Source organism: Lissotriton helveticus, chromosome 4_1 (genome assembly GCF_964261635.1).
Source record: "Lissotriton helveticus chromosome 4_1, aLisHel1.1, whole genome shotgun sequence".
In the NCBI taxonomy this organism is placed as follows: Eukaryota; Metazoa; Chordata; class Amphibia; order Caudata; family Salamandridae; genus Lissotriton; species Lissotriton helveticus.
Window position 1 is genome coordinate 173,163,137 of NC_136063.1, and position 24,321 is coordinate 173,187,457.

General features: G+C 46.9%; 1 protein-coding gene across 1 annotated transcript in view; it reads right to left on the reverse strand.

Moving 5' to 3' along the window:
- Positions 1–20,811: 20,811 nt before the first annotated feature.
- The window catches only part of LOC144827092 (secreted Ly-6/uPAR-related protein 1-like), a 101,820-nt gene continuing 98,310 nt past the window's right edge, over positions 20,812–24,321 (reverse strand). Inside the window, exon 3 of the mRNA XM_078685536.1 lies at positions 20,812–21,440. Coding sequence (XP_078541662.1) covers positions 21,208–21,440 — 233 coding nt within the window. The 3' untranslated portion in view covers positions 20,812–21,207. The remainder of the gene's footprint in view (positions 21,441–24,321) is intronic.

A 24,321-nucleotide genomic window follows, 5' to 3' on the forward strand; every position in this document is an offset into this window, starting at 1 on the left:
ATCCTTACTAGCATCACATATTGTTGCGCCCAAATGATTAATGTAAAGCATGAAAAGCAGGGTGCCGAGAATATACCCTTGCCCCACTTCCCGCTTGACCTTAAAGTCAGAGGACAAAATTCTATCTGGTCCATACATAACGACAGCTGACTAGTTCTTATGCAAATTATGCATAAATGAAATTATATTTCTAGCAATCCCCATGTCAAGCATAATACCTGGCCTACAGCTTACTCTTGTTGACTCTAGCAGATGTGGATGTTAAATTCATAAATGCCATATGAAGGGAGCCACAATTCGCCACAGTATACCTGCCCACAAGCAGATGTAATTTCAGGCGCTGGTATAATTTTCCAAGCCCTGGCCTAAAGCTATATTGGAAATCAGACCAAATGTTATTATCTTCAGCCCAGGATGCAAATCTTGAAAGGATGAAACGCCTCATAACCTTGACCACAGAGTCAATCAAGGATCAGCTTCATGGTCCTTCTTGTATGTATGTATTGCGACTTATATAGCACACGTATCACCCGAAGGCATCAAGGCGCTTGCCTTGGGAACCCGTCCTGGCTTTTCCCTGTGAGATAACCCCTACTGGGTATCCCCAGGGTGAAAGCCAGGCATCCCGCAGCAGGTGGGCCGCCATAGTGGAGATTAAGCAACTATTGCCCAGAGTTGCAGCGTGGGACCCCATGATTTGAATAGGCACCGAGGCGAGAATTATCGAGTCCGTGGACATATTGGGCTCAGGACCCTGCCGCGTCGGGAATTGAACCCTGGTCCCGGGCCAGACCTCTGCATCATGGTCTGCCGCTCTAATCAGTGAGCCACACTCCTCCACTAAAGGCTTCTTGAAAACTGGGATGATAACAGAAATAGTCCAAGAGGATGTAATGCCCACTTTACATGCAGCATTTAAGGTATTTATAAGAAATGTGGACCAAGTCAAAGGGATACGTTTTAGTAAGTATGCAGGCACTCCACCAAGACCCAAAGGGTTTGTCCCTAGATAGATGAGTGATCAGCTCTCTGACTTCCTCCAATTGAAACTCCATTTTTGTCCTATGCAAGGCTATCACCGTTACACTGTCTTTTCACTCTGTATTCCCTGCCCCATAAATACTTTCAAAATGAGTCACCCAGGAAGCTGGGGCATATGACATTTAACAGAACTTTTACCATTAGGTATAAACAGCAGACCATTTACAACCTTCCAGAATAGGGAACTATTTGCTGCAGTGGCTGCTACCTGTTAGCAGCAGTGGAGGGAAGGGGTGGGAGGGTGGAAAGAGGCAAAAAAGTATCACTTACCTCCTGGCTGGCCAGTCGCCGCCTCTCCTATGTCCTCTTCCTAGCTTATTGGGGAGACAGGAAGCACAAGGCTCTCAGGCTCACTGGGGCCAATCACAACACTTCAATGCAGCATTGTGATTGGTCTGAGCCCCGTGACATGGCACTCAGCCAGGGGCTGGAGGGGTGGGCATGTTCTCCACGTAGACTGTAATGCAGCCTTCATGGAGAACATAATCTGTGCGCATGACTGTTTTGGGCGTCCCCAGAGGGCCGGCCATGCAGTCATGCTCACATAGAGAGTGCAAACCTCTTCTCCTCTGCTCTGAGAGCTGCCCGCCCGATAAAGACGCTGCAACAGGGGGAAACTAAAATGATAATAACCTCGAGTTATTATAATTTTATTTTTCCATTATTTACACTGCAAAAAGCAGTGAGGCACGCTCCTCCACCTTGGAGGAGGAGTCACCACTGACTATTTGTTAATGAACCCGCCTGCAAGAGTGGATCCAAGCCTACCACTTAAGTTCGTTTTTCTGTTCCTTAATTGCTAACTTATCGCTTTGATGACATGCCTTAACCTCACCCCTAGATCTAGCAAATTCCTTTATAGCTTTGATCAGCATTCAATGTGCCCTTGATCAAATACTATTGAACCACCTACACCAGATCTCACACTTGTTTGATCAAAGGAGTGTGAGCTGCTGAGCAATATGGCTACAAACTCTGTTAAAAAAAGCCAGACCATCTTCCTGTTGGGAGGTACCGTTTAAATAAGTTTTTAGATCATGGCCACAAGCATTTTGACAAGTTAAATAAAAAAGACTCAGGAATCATCGTTTTCAATTTTATTCTAAGGCCTTGAACAGTTGACTTCACTAGATTGTTTGAGAGCTGCCCCTCACAGAGGTTCCCATCACCATAACCCCAGGACACAGATACATTTAACGGATTATGGCGCCATATAACCTTGAAAAACGGGTACTTATATACCGTCTTCCAGTAAAAGTGTAAAGGCTTCTCAAATGAGTGTCTTCCTTAATCGGAGCACTAGCAAAAATAAGATTAAAATCAGAGAAAATAAAATTAAACATGTCCCCCTGAGTCGTATGCTTCACATGTTGAAGATTGTTAATAACAGATTCCTTATCTGATTCTGTAGGATGACAGAATCTGTTACAAAAGGGTAAATTAAAATCCCACCAAGAAACCGCATGGTGTTAGTGCGCTTTATAAATCTTTTCAACTTCAACTTCAACTAAATTAAAATCCCCTGAAAGTATCATAGCATTGGCAAACAGTAGTTTTTCCATGTACCGTTCTAAACATTCCTTCAGAAGGATCAAGTGCTCCACGTTTAATTGGAGGAGTTAGAATTATAAATGTTAAGTACCAAAATATTTGGCACATTACGAAATGTCAATTGGACCTACCCAAGTGGATTTACAATTTAGACCTAAGGATATAAGGGTGGGAAGCTCTCCCGGAACAGCAGGGAAGAAAAAAGAGACAACATCCATGAAATAATTACTTGTTGTTTCCTTTGTTTCCTGGAAACCAATGATACTAAAATTCTTAACAAAAGTGATCCAGGTAAAATCCTGTTTCTTGTTCCCAAACTGGCTACATTCCCGGTTAGGAACGCCAAAGATTCCACTCTTATAGTTGGAGACAAGTGACGTTCCTTATTTGCTTTGGACGGCTCATCAAGGCTGTTCAATCAATCAGTACAGTCAAGTGGGCTAAGGGTTTCTATCCAATTGGAGTGGAGTTAGATGCTCCCAGAACTGTTCGCCCTTGCTTCTGTCTTAGTGCTATCCTAAGGTTAGAATTGGAGTTTAGGGGAGAGAAAAACACTAAGGGGTAAGCTTGTATCATTGTTGAAAGAGACTGGGCTCTGCCTAATTGTGTCAGAAAACGACCTGCTAAATCTGTCTGGTCGAAATTAATGACCAAGCAGTCCCCAGCCAAAGTTTTTCCACCAGGTCCTACCTATTTGGTTCTTCTAATCATGTTAATGTGAGACAAAACATATCTCCCTCCCCCAACAGGTGTTGCACCCATGCACTACAATGTTTTTGAGTTGGAAGGTGTTTTCCTATACCACTTGCCTACTAGAAAGGCCACTAAGGGGGTTAATTTGGGGGAGGGTGTAGAATCCAAACTGTTCCTTGTAGATGACACTCTAGAAGAACACATGCAGGGGAGACCTTACCTCATCTTCCACCAATCTCTGACCATTGCTGATGTGAAGATTTATGAGCAGAACAAACCTCACGTACTTCTAGTTGGCTACTCGAAGCTTGGTACTCCCAAGTGGCAGGGTCTGTAACCCCCCTTAAAAGTCCCTGATAAGGTGGTACCAAGGGTACCCAGGGTACGTTTGTTAAACGGGTCACCAGGGCCTGAAGCACTCTTTGTGCCACCTTCAGTGACCCACGTAAATAGATGTCAGCAGGCCTGCATTGCAGTCTGCAAGTGCAGCGCAAACTGCTCCAACTCGACTCTATCCTCACCATGAGTGGCAAGGTCAAAGCACTATCTTTAATATATATCAGTCACCACTAAGGTAGGCCTCCTAAGCCCAGGAGGCAGGGTGCATTATATTAAAGGTGTGGACATATAAGTCACTATAGTAACCTTTTCCATCAAAGACTACTATAAGTGATCAGCAGTCTACACGTCTACAGGCTGGCACCCGGACACCCCTGAGGTTGTAAACTCCATTATCGTACGGCCGAATATGGTAACATTTGGTATCAAACAACACGCTTCCTCACTTCTGACCTTTTTCCAATGTCGGGTTTGATGTGGCATGCACCCAGGTGTCTACCATAGCGGTTTCCCATGGTTGTATGATAGAGGCACGCATTGCTAAACCATGCGTGCCTCTACACGCATCCTAAACCACAAATTCATCTTAACCACACATTCCTTTACTATCCATGACTTTGCAACATCATTTTGTGGTAAAGGAATGCATGAGAAAGGGGTATGAGTGGCTATGGTTGCGACCAGCTCTCCCTCGCTGTGAGCTACAAACTCCCCAGCTGCCCCCCGCCCTGAGCTCTAAATACCCAACCCCCTCCCAACTCCCTGCACTGTCCCAAAAACTATGCAAACGCCTTAGACCTAAAACCCAAACCCCTATTTGAAAACCTACCCATACCCCCAGACCTAAAAACTACCCGCGCTCCCCTAGGCCCTTAAAACTACCCATCCCCACCCCCACGAGGAGCCCTAAACCCTATCTCATAACAAACACTAACCAGAATTCCTCCCACCCCGTGCTGCCCCTAAAACTAACCCAACCCCTTCCACTGCCCTTACACCTAATATCCTAACCCCGAATTAAAAAAAGTACCCAACTCTCCCCCAACCCTGAAAACTACCCTGACTCTCACCAGCCCTTTCAACTGCCCCGACCCCCCAGTTCTGAAAACTAGCCCAACCCCTACAGCCCTAAAAATTACTTCCGACCCATAGCCCTAAAAACTACCCCCAAACGCCCCAAGACCTGAAAACTACCCTGGACCCCCCAGCCCAAAAAACTACCCCGACCCCTCCAGTCCTGACAAATACCATCGATCCCTGAGAGCAGAAAACTATCCCCAATCCCCCCACCCAGAAAACTTCCTCCAACGCTCCCCTCCCAGAAAACCAGCCCCAGACACCCCACCCAGAAAACAACCCCTACTCCCCCCAGCCTAGAAAACAACTCAGCCCAGCCTCACTTACCTCACCGCTGCTCTCTTCCTGGCATGGTCCTCCTGCTTCCATCCCTGCAGCAACCAGCCGCTAGACCATGCACTGCCTTAACCATGCATATGCGTGGTTAAGGCGTATGAGTGGTTATGCTTGCGATGTCGGAACATGCGAGGCTGAGCCTACGGTGTTCCGACTATTTCCTGTTTCCCACCTGGTTGCCCCAGCCTTTCCTGTTCCCTGACTGGACAGGAATCTGACCTCCTGCCAGGCATTGTGAACATTCCCAGGACTCTGAAGCAAAGGCAAGACTGGGAAGGAGATAACACATCCCTCCCTGATTTGATGGCTACTGTAGTGCAACATCAAGGCGTTGACCTTCAAAGCATGCACTTATTTATTTTTATTTATTTAAAGTTTTGTATAGCGCAAACATGACCCAAGCAGAGTGCTTTACATATGGTTGTGGAAGACATAGTAAGATAGCTGAGGGAGAGAAGTAAACAAGTCGGCCAATAAACATTAGGAGCAAATAAGGACATTGTGGCGGGCGACTATGGGCTGCAACAAATGAGATGTAGGTACAGCAGTTAAACATGATCGAGGTACGAGGGGAAAAGCTTCTAGTTTAGCCCAGTTCTCATTAGTAGAGCTTTATCTCCCCTTTTGAAAGCAAATATTGAGGGAATCAGTCTTGTTTCCACTGGTAGGGAGTTCCAAATTCTCGGGGCAATGCCAGAGAATGTTCAATTGTAGGTTTTACATTTTTTAAATTTCTTTGGTTTGAGCAGCAGTGTTCTGGTGCTCCTTGAGGGCTGGGAGCCCTCAGAAAGTTCCAGCTTGTTTGACAGGTAGCGTGGTGTATTGAAGTGTAGTGTTCTATGGGTCATACACGTAATTTTTAGACGTGTCCTTGCCTCGAAAGGAAGCCAGTTGAGCGATTTCAGGTCCGGCGAGATGTGGTTGGTCTTCTTGGAGCCATTGATGAGTCTAGTAGCTGCATTCAGGGATGTTCTGATGGGGGCTAAACTGCATTTCGGCAGTCCGCACAGAGTAGCACTGCTGTATTGTCGTCTAGAGATGACTAGTGCTTGCACCGCCTATTTGAAGTTTTCTTGGGGGAGGTAGGGTTTGAGTTTTCTTAGGATGCTCAGTTGGAAGTTCGCTCCTTTGGTTGATGATCTGATGTGATCGTGCATTTTTAGGTTCTTATCTAACACAATTCCCAGAGATTTCATAGAATCAATGATGTGTGGTGTGCAATTGAGAGTGATGAGGTTACATAGATATTTCACAACAGTGGGGGATTTCCTAGTTGGTAGGATGAGGAGGAAATCTGTTTTAAAGGCGTTTAGATTGAGATGGATGGAGGTTAGCCAGTTTAGGGTTTTGAGTCGGGTTCCGTTAAGTGACTTGATGTCTTCGGGGGAGGATATTTTCATGTACAGTTGGGTATAATCCGCATACATGTGATATTGGATGCTTTGAGTATTACGGTCACGGAACATTATGCTTCTCAAGATCATCTGGTGCCTGTTTACATAGCTGGTAATATAATATGCTAATATAGAGTTTTTCTACCCCCAAGAAGAAGATCCAAGAGTTGTGTCCTCTCCCTCAGCTTTTTTTGTTTAAAAAGCTGCAAATTTGTAGATATTTGAAAAACTCCTTTTTATTCAGATTAAACTTAATCCTGAGTTCCTCAAATGAAGCAAACCTCTGATCTTGAAAGAGGTCTCCCAGTTTACATAATCCCAATTTCTCCCATCTAGCCAAACAAGCATCCTGACACATTCCAGGGATTGAGGGGTTCTTTTGTATCCAGGTATACCATTTACTTCTCCTGATTCCAAACTTCTTTCTCAGATCAGCCCAGTTTTTATAGGCCACCCCGGCACCTTAAACCTAACTTTCTTGTAATAGCTGAGTTCTAACTGTCTTAGCTAACATCGCTTCGCTGCCAATCCTCCTGTTAACTCAAAAATTGAGGCATGCCCGTATAGACTCTGATATTTCCTCACTATTACTCAAAAAAACCTACATATATTGGAGAGCAAAAGCTAAGGGATAAGCTTTAACGTTTGGGAGAGCTAGCCCCCACACCTCATTTCTCTGGCAGAGGTCAGAAATGTAGTTTCCCTCCTTGTTTTACCATACGACTATATGAATCTATACACAAGAGTATCTAATGCTTTGAACCAAACATTCTCAAATTCAAGCTGAATGGATCTAAAAAGATGTAAAATCTTTGGTAGAAGCAGCATTTTTATGATATAAGAGTGGCCAGTGATAGACAAATGGAGATTGTGCCATCGCTCAACATCTTGCTTTGCTTTGGCTAATATTGGTCTGATATTATTCTTAAACAACTGATCTACTTTTACCCCAATCCTTATTCCCAGGTAAACCGCCTGCTCTACCACCCTTGGATCCTGACTGACTACAAACCGATTCACTACCAGTTGCATTTTTTGACGATTGAGAGACCAGCCTGACATTTTCCCAAATTCTATTGTTTCGTGCTCCACTATCAACATAGTTGATGTAAGATCTACCGATGCAACCAGATTATCATCTGAGTAAAATAGAATTATAGTTTCAAAGCCTTGAGATTTGACAGGGATTGTGTCTGAATTGGCTTCTAATTTATAAATAAAAGTGTCTATATGCATAGCAATAGCAAAGGAGAGTTGGGACACCCCTGCCCCGTTACTCTCTGATATTGATTAATCCTGACTGATTTCCCATGATTCGCAACCTGGCCACAAGACTCCTATAGAGTGCTTGTATTGCTTCTACAATCTTGTCCCAAAGCCGATCCTTCTCATAAATTCCCAGAAATATTCCAAATTGCCTTCTTGGCATCCATCAGATCCACAGCCGTTGGTTCTCCCGCAACCTCCCGTACATCAAAAAGCATTGTCCGTGGTACTTCTACCTGGAATAAATCAATGTTGATTCCCCAATACCAAATTAGCTATAATTTGAGCCATCTGGGTGGCAAGCATCTTGTAGTACATCTTCATATCACTGTTGATCAGTGTGATGGGGTGTTATGATCCTAGGTCGGCCAGTATCTTAACTTTTGTAAAGAAAACTACAATAATGGCATTCATCCTGTATTCAGGAGTCCTGCCTCCCCTCTGCACCTGAGCAAAGAGTTCCATCATATCTGGCACTATTTTACAACATTGTATAAAATTCCAATGTGATTTGATCAGTCCTACAGTCTTTCCTTGATGGCATATCTTTGAGAGATTCTCTGAAGCAAACCCTGACCTTAGCATGTCCCTAGCAAGTGTTGTTCCTCTTGTGTTAAACTTGTGTTAAACTTTCCACAGGAATTGAGGCCAACACTTACTCAATACTCTGTGCATCCTCTTGAGTTTGAGCATGGTAAAGATTTACATAATAATCATGGAATCCTTCCCGTATAGCCTCAGGATACGAGAATATTTCGCCATCCATATCTTAAATTTTTTTATGTGTGCACTAGCTAGTAGCTACCTTCTGTCAAGTGTGTATTGCTAATAGGTGACCAACAGTTTCAATAAATTCATAGCACTCTTGTCCTTTTGCTGTTTTATTTGGCTGTAATTTCATTGATTTTAGTTTTAACCGTAACTATCTGTTGCGTGAAGTCAACACTAGCTCCCTCTTCTTTTATTATTGAGATTAGGAAAGTTTCTGCTTTGATGAGGTTTTGATATAATTCTGCTATCTGTAATTTCTCCTGTTTATGCCGATTCAGGCTGTACCTCAAAGTTTCTCCTCTTGTTCTTGTCTTAAAGGCTTCCCAAACCACTCCCGAAGTGGCACTCCCCCTATTTGAATCAAGAAATTCTTGGATCAATATATTCATATGGGCTCGATATCTGGGGTCTACCAACAGGGCTCTTTCAAAGGTCCACCAAGTAATGTTCCTGGTAATCCCATGCATGCCAATTCCATTACTAGTGGTTTATGGTCCGACATCATATTAGTGTATAATTCGATTTAAGCATCCCTTAACCGTTCTGATTTTTTTTTGGGGGGGGGAAATATATTTTATTGATTTTATATGGTCATCATACAATCAGTAGAAACACGTACCACGATATCCATGTCAATCAAATATGCCCCCATGTTAACACCCAACTCACCCCTCAACACCCTCCCCCCCTACATATTCGGTGGTGTGGGCCCATACAGGTTCTCGTGCCCCGCTGTGGTATCAGTTAGCCTAAAAGCTTGCAAAGCATTGTTCCTTGTTTGTCAATCACATGGACTTGTATCGCTCATTCTTCACCCTTTTCCATCAGCGAGTCCTTTAGGGCCTGTACCAGGGCCTCCCACGCTCTAGCTACCTCCAGGGCCTTATCATTGCCTACACGCGCAGCCTGCCTGATCCTCACAACACTCTCACAATTCGCCGATTTACAGAATTCCTTGTGCCAGCGCTTGCTCGAGGGCCCCTCCCTTGCCTTCCAGTGCCAGGTTATTTCTCTTTTGGCCAACAAGAGACCCTAATCAATAAATGTGCTGGTTATTTTAGTTTTAGCTGTGTGCGGGAACCAGTGCAACAACCAAGTGGCCACATCATACTCTAATTGTCTATCCGTAACTGCATTCAAAAGGTCTCCTACTTCCACCCAGTAACCCTCTATACGTGGGCACTGCCATAGCATATGTTTTAGTTCGACATCCTCCTCTAAGCACCTGGGGCACGCCGCGCCTCGGACCTGGAAGTATTTTCGGATCTTGCCCGGGGTCAAGTAATCCCGATGTAGAAAGAAAAGCTGAATCTGCTGGAGTCGAGCGTTCCTGCTCCCCTTCCATGCTCTCTTGAGAATGTGTTCCCACGTGGTATCCGGGATCGGACGGCCTATCCCCGCCTCCCATTTCGCTTTGAGGTCTGTCAATGGGCGTAAGCCTTCACGCAACATCCGAGATTGGAGGCATGTGCCCGCTTTTACCGTCCCTGCCGCCATCACGACATATTGGCATCCCAACATAGTCACAGGTTCCGTCCGCTTTCTCTCCAGTGCTTCCGAAGTGCTGTTGTGCCCGCTGCGTGAATCAGAAAGTCACCCTCCGGTAGCCCATACATATCTTGTAGTGCTGAAAAGGGCAGCAGTTCCCCATTCTAGTACAGGTCTCCCACCCTTTGGATACCGTGTTGTTCCCAGTTTGCCAGCGGAGTCCAGTCCCCCCCCCCGTGCGGAAGTGCCGTCAACACCCCTAGCGGAATCTCTGGTGCATATGGGTGGGGAACCCCGGCCCTACGCTGGGTTCTATTCCAGCAAAGCCTCAGGGTCCGCTCTTCCCCTGTCATGTCCCTCAGATCAAGCCTCTGTTGTAGAACTATGTAAGCCAGGATATGGCACTGTATCCCCTGTCCTCGCCCATACTCAGGGCCCCGGAATTCTTGCGCTATGTTTTGCGTCAGGATCTGCAGCTGTGCCGCTAAATAATAGAGCTCAAAGTCGGGTACCGCTAGTCCTCCGTCGAGCCTAGGCCTCATCAAAGTCGTCAGCGCCACTCGCCTTCTGCCGCTGCCCCATAGGAAGCCGACAGTCAGTGATCGCAACTCTTTAAATACTCGCGGAGGAATCCAGATCGGCAAAGTACGGAAATAGTAAAGCAGCCTGGGGAGTGCTACCATCTTAAGCAAAGCTATTCTGCTCATCATCGATAGGGGGAGTGTCGACCAAAACTCTATGCAGACCTTCAAGGCCCTAATACAGCGCCCCACATTTCCCTCCAATATATCTACGTCGTCATGATAGATCCGAACCCCTAAATAGGTAAGGCAAGTCGGTTCCCAGGTGATCTCACCAAGTGACGTTGGTGGACTCAATCCCCGCCGGATAAGGAAGATGCATGTCTTATCCCAGTTCACTTTGAGTCCCGAGACCGTTCCAAACTGTGACAGCAAAGAGGTTGCTCCACGCAGATCTTCTTCAGCATCCCTGAGAAAGAGAAGCAAATCATCCGCGTATAATGAAATATAGTGTGGCATGTCTTGGAGCAGTAACCCTCGATAGACTAGTCCTGACCGCGCCTGAACCGCTAGCGATTCTATCGCCAATGCGAAAAGGAGCGGTGACAGTGAGCAACCCTGCCTCGTTCCCCTCATGACTGGATACTGGTCAGAGATCACCTCACCCAGTCGCACTCTGGCTGTGGCCGATGAGTACAACACCCTCGTCCATTTCACAAACTGGTCGCCCAGTCCGAATCGGGCCAGGGCTTTCTGTAGGAAGGCCCATTCCAGGCTATCAAACGCCTTCTCTATGTCCACCGAGAGGACCGCCGGAGATCGTAGGTCCTCATGGCCCTCTGCGATAACTCGTAAGAAGCGACGTATGTTCGAAGCCGTACTCCTAGTTGGTATAAAACCTGCTTGGTCTTTGTGTACCAGCGAGGTCATGTGCGGCAGGAGTCGGGGTGCCAGTATTCTGCTCAATATTTTGTAGTCCACCGTTAACATGGATAATGGTCGATAGGAAGCCACATCCACGTCCGCTCGTCCAAGTTTCAACAGGGGAATAATCAATGCTTCACACATTGATCCTGGTAGACGACCCTCCCTCCCTGCCTCCTGATAGACCTCTAGTAAGCGTGGAGCCAATGCATCAATATACTGGGCATAAAATTCAATGGGTAACCCATCAGGTCCCGGCGTCTTGTTCCGGGCCATGTGCTTAACTGCCCCACGTATCTCGGCCAGAGTTATATCCCGCCCCAACAGTTTAGCCTGATCTGAGGTCAGTTGTGGCAATGGGATCCCCTCCAGGTAGTCCTCTATGTCTGCCTCCGCTGCCTCCAGCTTACTGCAATATAGGGATTCGTAATAGGTAAGGAACCGGGACAGCACCAGTGCCTGCGAGTGAGCCAGTAGGCCAGAGTCCAATTCTATTCGCATGATCGGGGCAGTCCTCGGTACCGGGTCAGCAAGTTTGGCCAATAGTGTGCCAACTTTATCTCCCTCTGCATGAACTTTTGCCAGGTATCCTTTGTGGTCAAAGGATCGCAGCCTCTCGGTTTCAACTGCAAGTCGTTCCTTCGCGTCAAGCAACTGCGCCTGCAGCGTCGGCTGTTCCGGCCTCTCCTGTTCCAGGTCCCTCAGTGCCTTCTCCGCTTTCGTCACATCTGCTAGGACAGTCTTTCTAGTTCCCGAGTACTTACTAATACAGAGCCCTCTAATGACTACTTTAAAGGCGTCCCACTCGACCGCCCTCTTCGATGCCGTTTCCTGGTTCTCCTGGAAATAACGGTCAATACCCTCCCCCACTTCCGTTCGAAAGACCTGGTCCTCTAGGGTTTCAGGGCGCAAGCGCCAAGTCGGAATTGCGGACCGCACTCGCTTCCAGTTGATCGACATCAACAATGGGTTGTGGTCAGAGATAGTTCTGGCAAGGTACTCAGTATGTGCCGCCATGTGGGCAACCGAATGGGAACAAAGGATTGCGTCAATTCGGACATGGAGCTCGTGAAGAGAAGAAAAGAAAGAATAGTCCCTATCATAAGGATGCTGTACCCGCCATACATCAAGCAGCCCCCATCTTTCCTGCCACTCAGATCTAGTTTTAGCCAGTTTCCGAACCGGGGCGGCAGCCAGAGGAGGATGCGATCTATCCAATTCCACATCTGCGATGACATTAAAATCACCTCCCACCACAGCTGGGCCTGCCAGATAGGGTGCCAGCACGCCCGATAAGTTGTTCAGGAAGCGGGCTTGATCGACATTAGGGGCATATATACTACAGAACACAATGTCCCTGCCATATAACCTACCTTCTACAGCAGCATATCTGCCCTCCGGATCTAACACTTGTCTCGTGGCCTGAAACGGGACACCCGCCCTTACTCATATTAGCACTCCCCTTGCAAACGCAGAATACCCCGTGCTGAATACCTGTCCTCTCCACCTACGCTGCAGCGCTTGGCCCTCTGCCCTAGTAAGATGTTTCTCCTGTAAAAGAGCTATGTGGACTCCTCGCCTCAATAAATAAGAATGTACTTTGTGGTGCCTAGTCATTGTGTGTAAGCCTCTCACATTCCATGTGATGCATTTCTAATCAGGTAACGTCCCCATCGCAGATGCCATGCCATCTCACCCAGGATATAACATGTCCGCCCACACCACCATCAGAACCCCAAAGAGCAACACCCCACAAAACCCCCTCCACCCAACCCCCCAGAACAGGACCCAATAACAATCTATCAGCCCCATCCAAACTTTACAACAATACACACAACACTATCCTGTGGTAGTCACCACAGTGTGCCTTAAGGGCAACGGAAGGGTAGCCTGGCCCGACAGGGAGCAGCGCTCGCCCAAGCCCTCCCGCCAGAGACCCCAAAGGATACCATTCTACTTTTTTGTGTGCCCAGGCGTCTCCAGGCGCAACAACATTAGTGAGCTGTTCATAGCGACCATTCAGTCCTCAGAGGTCCCCTAGACATGATATTCGCCCAATAGTCCCTCCGCTGTACTCGGTGTAACCGCAGGTCCTTTATTGCTGTCAGTGTCCGAGAACTCTGCTTCTGATCTCTTTCAAGGCTTCATCCGAATCCGTCCCCACCGCTGATTCAGTTCTCTGTGACCCCGTTATTGCCGCTGTTGCTTCCAACGCCCCTTGTCTGTCCAGCGCCATGCGAGCTAGCTGTCTTTTCTGTAGTGTCTTATTCCGTTTCCAGATACGCTGGGATTGGCGCATCTGATAAGGTTTAGGCGGCGCGACATGTTCCTGTGCTCGGCGATCCGTGCCCGCCCTATACGTGTCAAGCCACGTCCATGCATCTTCAGGTGTCTGGAAGAACTGCGTCGTGCCCTCCAGAATCACTCTCAGTTTCGCCGGGAAGATCAGAGAATATTTGATCCCCTCCTCCCGCAGTTCTTTTTTAACCGCGAGATAGGAAGCCCTGCGTCTCTGTATGTCCTGGGTGTAATCCGGGAATATTGTAACCGTTGCGTTTTCAACTTTAAAGGGTCCTATTGTGCGAGCTTTTTGAATCAGTACGTCCCTATCTCTTTAATGAAGCAGCCTGGCCACCACCGGACGGGGAGGTCGACCAAGCGGCGGCTCCCGAGCTGGTACCCTGTGTGCCCTTTCTAATGTGAAGAAAGAGGACAGGCCCTCCGGCGCCACCTCTGTTTTGAGCCAGTTCTCTAGGTAGGCAATCATGTCAGTCCCCTCTGTTTTTTCGGGCAGGCCCACCACGCGTATGTTATTGCGCCGGTTACTACTTTCTGAGTCTTCAGCCCTTCGTTCCAACACCGCTAAGCGTTCAAGAGCATCACCCAACTTAGCTTCTATTGTGGTTTGGGCTGGTTTCAGTTCCTGGACGGTTAATTCGGCTCCTTCACCCTATCTGCCAGCTTGGAATGGTCCGCACGCAGGAGCCCCAGTGCCGTCGACACCTGCGCAATGTCCTGATGGAGGGCATCTTTCGTTTTCGCTATTGCTTCTAGTATCTTATCCAAGTGTTGGCGCAGCCCTATGTCTAATATCGCTTCTTCTGATCCGCCTCCTGCCCCTTGATTATCATCCTGCTCGGCAGCCTCCTCCTTCCTGTTCTTGGGCTTCATCGCGCTATGGCAGTCGTTGTTCTGTCCAGTGGAAGTATACCTCCCTGTTCAGACTCCCCTTACAAGTCGGCCCGCAGTGCCATAGGTTGGCTATGGACGTCCAGTGGACCCCAGTTCCCGTGGCTACTGTCCTTACAGACGTCCACACCACCTTGGGCACGACACTTCAATAAACCATCTGCGGTCGGCCCCGCTTAGCTGGAAAATAACCCCTTGATCAATTCTGGGGGGATCTGGCGCTCCCCATGCAGCCCATGGAGCCAAGCCCACTCCTCTTTCCGTCCTGGCCGCGTCACCACTCTGCTTCCAATGTACTCCCCGGAAGATCGTTGAGCCGTCCGTGACCTGTACCACAATGTCTATAGTGCAGCCCCCACAAATGTTTTCCCCCTGTGCCAGTGCACTGCGGGTCTCTTTGACTCTGATCCTAGCCAGTTGCCCCTCCACAGATCTCAATTCTCCCCCGGCGGTGCCCGCAGATCCTGGGAATGGCCGACCCTCTCTCCTGGGGTTTGACCTAGGCCTGGTCCTCTGTTTCTTAGCTCTCTGTACCCCTTTCTATCTGGGCCTGTGGGCACGACCCGGCAACACTGGACACTCGCCCCCGCTCATGCGATGGCTCAGATCTGTCCCCGGCCCCACCTCCGCAGCGCCGGGTTCAGGCCCCTACCACCACACTTACCGGGGACCGTAGCTGGGCGCCGCCTGCAGAGATGCACCACTCCCGTCAGTCGGAGCAGTCCGGAGCGCTCGTCTGCCCCCACAGCGCTATGTAGAGCCACCCGGTGCCGTGGCTGCTCCACTATCAGCTCCGCATCTGCCGCGTTGGTCAGGGAAGCCACTCGATGTCCCGCTGATCACAGTTCCCAGCGATTTCACTGACAGCCAGGTGCCCCTTTCTTCCACATCCAGGCAGCCGCACCGTAGGTGGATCTCTGCAGCACTCTCTCTCCGGCACACGGGCGGCAGCTCACTGGGTCCCGATCGCCATCTTTGGTTCAATCCCGCTGTCGATCCCCTCGGGCAGCCCGGCAAGCAAGGCTTTCCTCTGATCTGCACCGCCGCTCAGTAGCCCAATAGGGCTGGTTGCATGTTCCGGGCGGCAGATCCCTCCGTGCGCACACCCGTAGCTTGTGTCCGCTATCTCATGTACTCAGGGCCCTCTCGTCCACATTTCCCAGCTGCCATCTTGCTTCTCCCCTCCGGGTTCAGCTAGCAGAAAATCTGCGCCTGGAACGCTCTCGGGCCGTCAGGAGTCGCGATGTCGGTTGGGTTTGCACACCCTGGTATTCAGACACCCTCCACGCCAAACACAGCTGGTCATAGGAGTTTATTGGCAGGATAATTTTGGGATCGGGCGCGGAGCTATCGGCTCACGCCGCCTCTCCCATCGGCGCTCAAGCCACGCCCCCCTTAACCATTCTGATGGCATCAAAAAGTAATCCAGCCGTTTAAAAGTCCGGGGAGGAGCTAAATAATATTTATAGCCTGGGTCCGATGCCCTTAACTCCTTACATAGATCTGCCAGACCTATTTCCCTTTGTAGATGTTTACGAGCTTAAACACCCTTGGCTTCCGTCCTCCATAGTTGCTCGATGTCTGTGGCTGCATACATCTTGATCCATTAAGATTAAGATCACCACAGATGATATAAGGGGCCGGCCAAACTGGCAATTCCACTGAAAGTCCAGTATACCAGGATCATTAAGAACCACTCCATAAATTGTGCATAGAATAAAGGAACCTTCACCGTATCACCATTGCACAATAACACACCGCCTGTATCTATCTACTTTAATACGTACACACTTACCCACTGCTCTCCAAGCTAAAAGTGGTACCCCTTTATTTTTATTGTCTTGGGTGGTATTGGCTAGTCATTTTAAACCCTGTGCCTCCAACATCTTCGTAGTTTTCTCTCTAATAGTTAAGATCCGCATTAAGAGCTTTTAAATCCTGTGCTACCCTCTGTCTTTTCCCGCTATTGTTGAAGCCACAAAATGTATAGTTGCAATATGAAACTTAGCTTTGCAACTCCAACCAACTGGCCGACCATTCCATTATCCTGCCTAATCCTTTTTTAAATCATCTACCAGGCAACCACCATTTCTGCAAACTGTTGTCTGTTCCTGCACTTATCAAACAATATATCTTACTGTCATTGCTCGGAATGGTGATGACCTTCACTTCTTCCCCGTCCCATTGAAAAAACAAACATGCCCAACCCTCTCTAACCCTGGCCCCCATCCCTACTCATCCTAAGCCCCATCGACCCTTCCTACCCCACCCCTGCCCTGCCTACCAGCCCTTCCCCTGCATTCCACTAGAGGCAATAAACAACAAGGGGGGCAATTAGGGCTTGGTAAAGGTCCACCGTACTAGCCCTGGGTAAAGCTAGAAGACTAGAGGTACGGTGTTCCTGGGTGGCAAATTGACCACTCAATGAGTACTCAGAGTTGCGGGGAGGTGGGGAATAACCTGATTAAAAAGCAAAAGATGAAGGAGGGCGACTATTTTGTTTTAATTTGACAACAATTACGCTCTACCCCCTAGTGGTCAACATGTTTCTCGCCTGTAAATTGTCCCTAATGGATCAACTGGCGATTTCTCAGGACCAAGTGACTAAATGAAATCTATCTACAGAGTGTGGGGTGGTTCTACATTCCACTTCTTCTCTCTGTAGGAATTTGCCACGGAGAAAAGCAGCCAACCTCTTCTGGATTCAAATGCTGCTACATCAGACTACAGCACTCTATGTCAACTCCATTTTCTGCAGTCAGTACCAGAAATCGAGAGATCAGGTAGGAGCCAGAAGCCATGGTACTACATGCTCACCATCTTGTCTACAATTGTTTGTATTCCACAGATAGCTGTGTCGCCATATAGAATTAGAAACAAACACATGTGTACAACACTCGTGAGGCCCCTGCACACAATGCCAAGGCAAAGTGATAGTGTTCTCACAACGTTCTCTGTGTTAGCAAGGTCGATGTTTCCAAGAAACTAACCCAAATGTCAGAAATGCAAATGTGTGTCAAAAGTCGATGTGAAAAAGGGGTGGCAACTTGTAGTAAAAGCTGTGTACATGTAAAATGGCAGTTTCCGGCCAGTCCTAACTGGGATACAGGACAGGTTGTGAGTTCTGACTCGAGACTTCTACACACTAATGTGTCAGGCCTTCCTCTATGAATGGGGTCAGGCTGCATTCCCAAGCAGAAAATGGCCACGAACATCACTTTCCGGCAAATGTGACCTTGTTAGGAGATCATGTTTATCCTGACAATGGATGCTTGGATTGCCCTAATGAAGCTTTTTGGGCCCTTATGAAAATATAGTCAGGGTGATTCATCGTCCTTATTCAAAGAGCAGAGATGTATACATGTATTTATTTGTAAATGACAGTGAGATCATATCATTTTAGAGTCTGGTGCCTACAGTGCAGTCTCAAGAGAAATATAAACAATTGTCTTTTTCAACACGAAACAATTCATATTAAATCTGGGTGAATAAATCATAATCAACGATGAACAAGAACAATTCCCTGATGGCTATTAAATAGGAGGACAAGTTCTTCTATTTTCGCCTATTTTATGTTGCTCCCTCAGTAGTTCAAAAGGTTTTTCCACGTTGAGCATTGCCAGTGCTAGAAATGTGTTGATTGTGTTGAACCCTATTTTGTGTTGAGCACTGCTTGGGATGTGCTGCTCATGTTTCGTTTCATTTTCTCTCAGTAGCTGAGAACAGTGTTCCATGTTGAGAAGAGTTTGGGTTGTGTTGAACCTTGTTTTGTGTTGGAATAAATAAATAATAATGATCTTTATTTAGATATAAAACATATCTTTAAAAGAATTTACAGATTCACATCCTGACCGAATATTAGAATAAAAACTTCTAGAAATAACAACACAAGTGTAGATATAAAGGCACAATCCATTAACAAACATTATAAAAACAGGAATTTTATCTCGTAGTGTGTTTTAAAATCACAAAAATTGAAACAAGACGCCAGCTTGCATAAATATAACCAAATTGTATCTAACATTGCTAAGAATAAAAAGGGCACTTTAGCATGGTCTCCTTAGGTTAAAGATGTGGTATGCTCGCAGGATAAATTTTGTAAATTTTATGTTTAGCACTGTGTTTTCCGGGTTCAAAGCTGCCATGATGGCTTGCCTGCAGGACCGAACACCCAGCCTATTCCATTCTGATTTTAATCCAGACCTGCGTTCAATGTTAAGGGCTGGGCAAAGGCAGCTTACATGCAACATGGTTTCCGCTGTTTTCCCACACCCTCTACAAGAGAGATCTTCCGATGTACGTCGCCATGATGGTAAATCCTGCAAGAAACGCCAGTCACCCAGTCTGATGGCAATAAAGCCGCGTTTCAGGTGTAATGGATATGTGCTGGCCAGATAGCAGGCTGGGACCGGGTGTCTGTAGGAATTTATCGTGACCCAGGCGTGGCTACGTTTCAGAAAGAGTGCTTTGTCAGTGAGACGAGAAGTCATTCTCACACATTTTTTTATGGTTTTTTAAATGTTTTGTGTTGTTCTCTCTCACTGATTGAGACATGTCATGGTCAAGTTGCACCGTGTTCCTGCATCAAGTTGCTTGATAACACTTTTCATTTTCCTCCCTCAGTGGTTGAGGAAATGGAAATCTTTCTGGGACTGGCTGGTAACTTCTACTTATTGAAAAAGTTTTTTCAATTTCCTCGCACATTGGTTGAGCAAATGGAAACCTTTCTGGAACAGGTTGTTAACTTCTACTTATCAGCTGCCACAGGGACGGGTCACACGCCTAATTTCCTTGCAATTCTTTCTTTTGGATATTTACTAATTTTTTAGACTTATTTTTTATCAGTCAGATTTTCTATGGATGTATATGTATGCAAATTGTACTGTTTGTGTACTTATGTTTGCATGCAGTTTTTTTGTGTTTGTACTCATGGTTCTCTTGAAGGCATTCACACTCGCAGTACTTCATTGGGTCAGTCAGGTCAATTGGATTGATGTGCGTCAAGTGTGTTGAGTATTTATTTTCCTTGGGCGGTGTGGTTCGGTATGCTCTTAGGGGGAGATTTTCAACAAATTCGCGCAACGCAACGCTGTCCCCCGTGAGGCTGCGCCGCGTTGCGCGACAGGGAGGGAGCAGGAGAGCGCCATATCTTCAGAGATATGGCGCTCTCCTCCCCTTTCCCTTGCGGCGGCGCTAATTTCAGCTATCGTGTGCCAGGCACACACCTTAGCACCCCAGCGCTAGGGTGTGTGCATGAGTTGAGTGTAGCAAAGGTTTTGTACCTGAAGGGTACTCTTCCTGTACAAAATACTATGCAAGGCACGATGCAAAGCTTTTCCCACTTTGCATACATGCTGCAGAGTGCAGCACGCATGGAAAGTCGGAAAAGCACGGGGAAATGAAAGCATTTCTACTGCTAGCGCCTCCTTTGAATGGGTGTTAACTTTTGGCGCAAAGCCATGTTTACAAATCTTTGTAAATATGGTTTTGGGTCAAAGGGCATGGGTGGTTGCATGGGAACACCAATGAACCACCCATGTCACGCCCCTTAGAGCAAAGTAACGCAAAGCAGTGCTTTGCGCTATTTTGCGCTACTTACAGGGTACTTTCAAGTGCAAAACAAATTTTGCGCTGGAAAGAAAATAGAAAAACACAAATTGGCACTGGTTAGCGTCACTTTTGTGACGCTAAACCGGCGCAAAAGTTTTGAAAATCTGCCCCTTAGTATACAGTGTTAGGTATGTGGTTTTAGGAGTGTGGTTTTTCTGCATCTCCAAGTGTTGGCTGTTTCTTCATCACTGGGTATTGTGAAGCCCTTCGAGGCTCCTCCCAATCTACAAGTTTAATTCTTTGCTTATTTTGCTAAAAGATGAAATGTGTAGTAACCTGCTTTCCTTCTCCCAAGTGATGTCATGGACAGTTATGGTTGCAGGTTTCATGTTGACTGTCCCTGGCTGTTAGACCTGGGCTGAGCAATCTGTAGCGTCTGCTCCTGGTGGGTTGTGTCTGGCATATATACTTGTACCAGTGCCTGATTGACTATTAAAGCCTTAAGCCAATCTTCAAGACATTCATGAGTTCCTGTGCTTCTGAACTGCCAACTAACTTCACAAAAAAAATGTTTTATTTGCTTCCAAAGATGTAAAACCAAAAAATCATGGGACTGTTGGGTTGTACCATTGCTTGCAAAATCTTAGCAAAAATCAACTGAGAATAGATCATCTATTTTGGGAGTTTTATTATTCAAAGTGGTAGATAGAGAGCTTGATTAAGTGATCCACAACCAACTACACAAATATAACCTCAATACATTCAACTTGGGACCAGTGAAGATATTCATTTTCACAGTGCAGCACAATAGCGAATACTCTAGGAATTTCTAATTTAAAAAGGTACACTTTAAAAAACATCCTAGCTGGAGGTATGAAGGTGGAATTAGTGTTGCTTCACCTAAGGACATATCCTGCCTTTAGCACTGCTATGTTTTTAACAATAATTTATTGTTGCTGCTAGACAAGTGGACTCGAGGGTCATTGTCTTTGCTTGAACACTCTGTGTTGTTTGCTTGTCTTGCTATTCAGGCTGGCCTCATTCTGTGCAGAAGCTGTGAAATATGGTCAAGGTCCGGTCTGACTCAGGACATACATCAGTGCAGCTGAAGTTGCCAGAAGCATGTAATTGATGCCAAGGTTGTTTGCTTCGCTCCTGTCTCCTAGGTGGATACCTCTTCTATTGCAAAGATCAGTGGAGCAGCAGTCAGTGGGATGCTTGAGCCCGATTTCGTCTTTCGTCTGGATACAATTGGCAGCACAGTCCTTGACAACTTTCCCATTTCCATGAAAAGGAAACTCTAGAAGAGAAAGATCAATCTGTTAACCATTCAGTTTAAGCACAGAATACAACATACTCTGATTCCCTCATTACCAGTGGGTCGGAATTTGGTGTGGGGATACCAGGGGACTTAAATGTTTGTTTCTGTGTGAACGCCCTGAACCAAATTCCACCTCTACCAAGATTGAGAATAGGGAATAAATGCACAGACATGAAGGGCACGGAGAAAACTGCTGACTGGGCAGGAAGTAAGGGTCAGAGAATGGAAGAGAAGGGAAGGGATGGGTGAATGGGGGGAGCCCTGGTCCATCTGTCCGAGGGATGTCTGTCTTCTCTCCCATGCTGCTGCAGGGGTCAGGCGGAGGCCAGTGGCATAACTAAACTTGAGTCCCCCCCGCAAAGTACATGGAGGGCCCCTAAGGCCCAATCCGGTGCTCTCATAGATTAAGTGCATTTATATTAGTGCTTTGCATATTCCAAGCATGATGGAGAAGCGTGGCTCAGTGGTTAGAGGCGGCAGACCCGGAAGCTGAGATCAGCCGTGGACCAAGGTTCGATTCCCCGCCTCGGCGGGTCTCGGGCTCAAAAATTCCACGGACTCGACAATTCTCGCTCCGGTGCCTACTCGACTCAGGGGTCACACTCTGCGACTCTGGGCAATAGCTTGCTTAATCTCCACTACGGCCCCTCGCGGCGGGATGCCTGGCTTTCACCTTGTGAATACCCTGCCGGGGTATCTCACAGGGGAATACCAGGACGGGTTCCCTAAGCAAGCGCCTTGAGACCCCTGGGTGAATAGTGCGCTATATAAATCGAAATACATTTACATTTACATTTACATTATGTCCAAGAACGCAATTGTGGACGGTACCATACATCTTGTCCAAACTTCGAAGGGGTTCTGAAGCATATGTTTTTGAATTTTCCAAGTGAAAATAGGGCTAAACCCATGAGCTGAAACACCACTGCCAGTAGTAATTAACCAATCTGTTGAACTTGAATCACAACAGGCCACCCATGATTCCAGCATTACAGCCAGCCACTTCCTTACTCACAAAGATACAAGGAGATATTGCAGAGCTTTCTAAAGAAATGAAATCTTTATTTTACTCCAGGATTGTCAGCTTTTATTCAGAGCATTTTGTAATCACACAAGAATCAGTAGTGGCTGGTGACTTTTTAAAAGTGGTGAGGCTAGGTATAAATGTACAAAACCGATAAAGGGGTAATTGGGTCTCTCGCCGACAAAACAAAATAGAAAATGGAGGCTAAAATTGTGCATTTTATAGCAAATGTTGGCAGTGCTCTCAATTACCTTGTCCTCATGCAGTGTAGTTGGCCATTTCTGTGTGCAGTCAAAACTCCAAACTGCCAGAAAGAATGTCACCGACACATGGTCAATCACTGTATAGCTTCAAAATAAAGCCACACGGTGATTGGCCACTCATGTAATTCTCTTGCCCCCGTGCAGCCTTGTGTGAACATGCCTACGGCACTATAGGCAAGGTCTAATCAAGGCACTGATCTTAGACTATTTGCAACAATAAACAGAATAGGAACAGCGCCAGGATTGGTGGAAGCAGGAAAATCCAGCCTTCCATGGGAGACTGGAAGGCTGTATCTGTGATGCGCACTGCATTGTCTTCATCCTCCCATTATGAGTTAATCATCTGATTGTCTTTCTGCCAAGATTTGGGCACATCTTCTAAGACACCTGACGCTCGCAGCAGCAGCAAAACGGAGAGAGGGCTCCGATCTGGCACAGGGGTTTGGCGATAGGGCAAGTAATTTTTTCCTGGTATGGTATCAATGTCATTTAGATTATAAATTTGTTGTGATATGGCAAATCGAGGGCGGTGGGTCAACGTCCCTCACAATCCAATAGAGGAACTGCCTCTCTGCCAAGAATCATGTTTGAAAGCATCTGGCAATCAATGCCCCGACTACTGAACTTTGGTGGGCTACCTACCGCTCTACCTGAGTAATGGTGGTGTTTTGGTCCCGCCTGGAAGCTCTGCTGTTTGTGCTAGTCTGGGCCACATTGCTGCCTCTGTTAGGCAGCTTCCTAGTGTGGTACACAGCCCTGGTGAACCAGGCCTAGAGGCACCTGTCCAGCAAACTGGTGCCGGTGGGCAGGATGGGAAGCAGCCTCTATGGAGATATCTTACCCAAGGTGAGGGCTGTTAGTGGTCCAAGAGCATGGATGGGCCCCAGCGGCACACACAGAGAATCAGGAAGGTTGTGTTGCCAACATTAAATACTATGTGCCAGGGCTTCAGGCCCCTGGTGAAGACGGGAGTATGTCAACACACATTGGATAATTTTTGGAGGCCCGATTGGCATAAGTAAGACATTCAGTTGTCACCCCCCCTCATACACACAATAAACCAGGCAAAGATGCACACTGAATACCCCACAGAATGCCTCAAGCAAAGTCCCTAGTATGACCATTTCCCACATCTGTAAATGATTTACATACAAGGCCAACCCAGAAATCATCCAGTGTTAAATCTATACATGCATACAACTCCCAGTAAAAGTCTCTTCAAAGACAGACAATGCCATAAGCAGAGTATAGTAAGTAGAAACCACCGCAATATAGATCCGTCACATCACAATTTATTTAATTCAGCCAATATGTTGTTGAATCACCTCAGGTGGCTAGCAGGCAACTTCTTAACTGACAGGACCCCCCACAAACATTCTAAGAATCTTTACTCATGCATGTGCTACAAAAGAACCTATACACACTGAACCTTAAAGGAGACATCTGTAAGTACGTGAAAATACATTATAAGGAACAAGCACTGACTGAGCAGTGGGACGGCTCCGAATTTGTGGCCCAGCGCGAGAGAGAAGAAGGCAGACAAGGGAGAAGAGAGAATCGCCTCACGCTCATT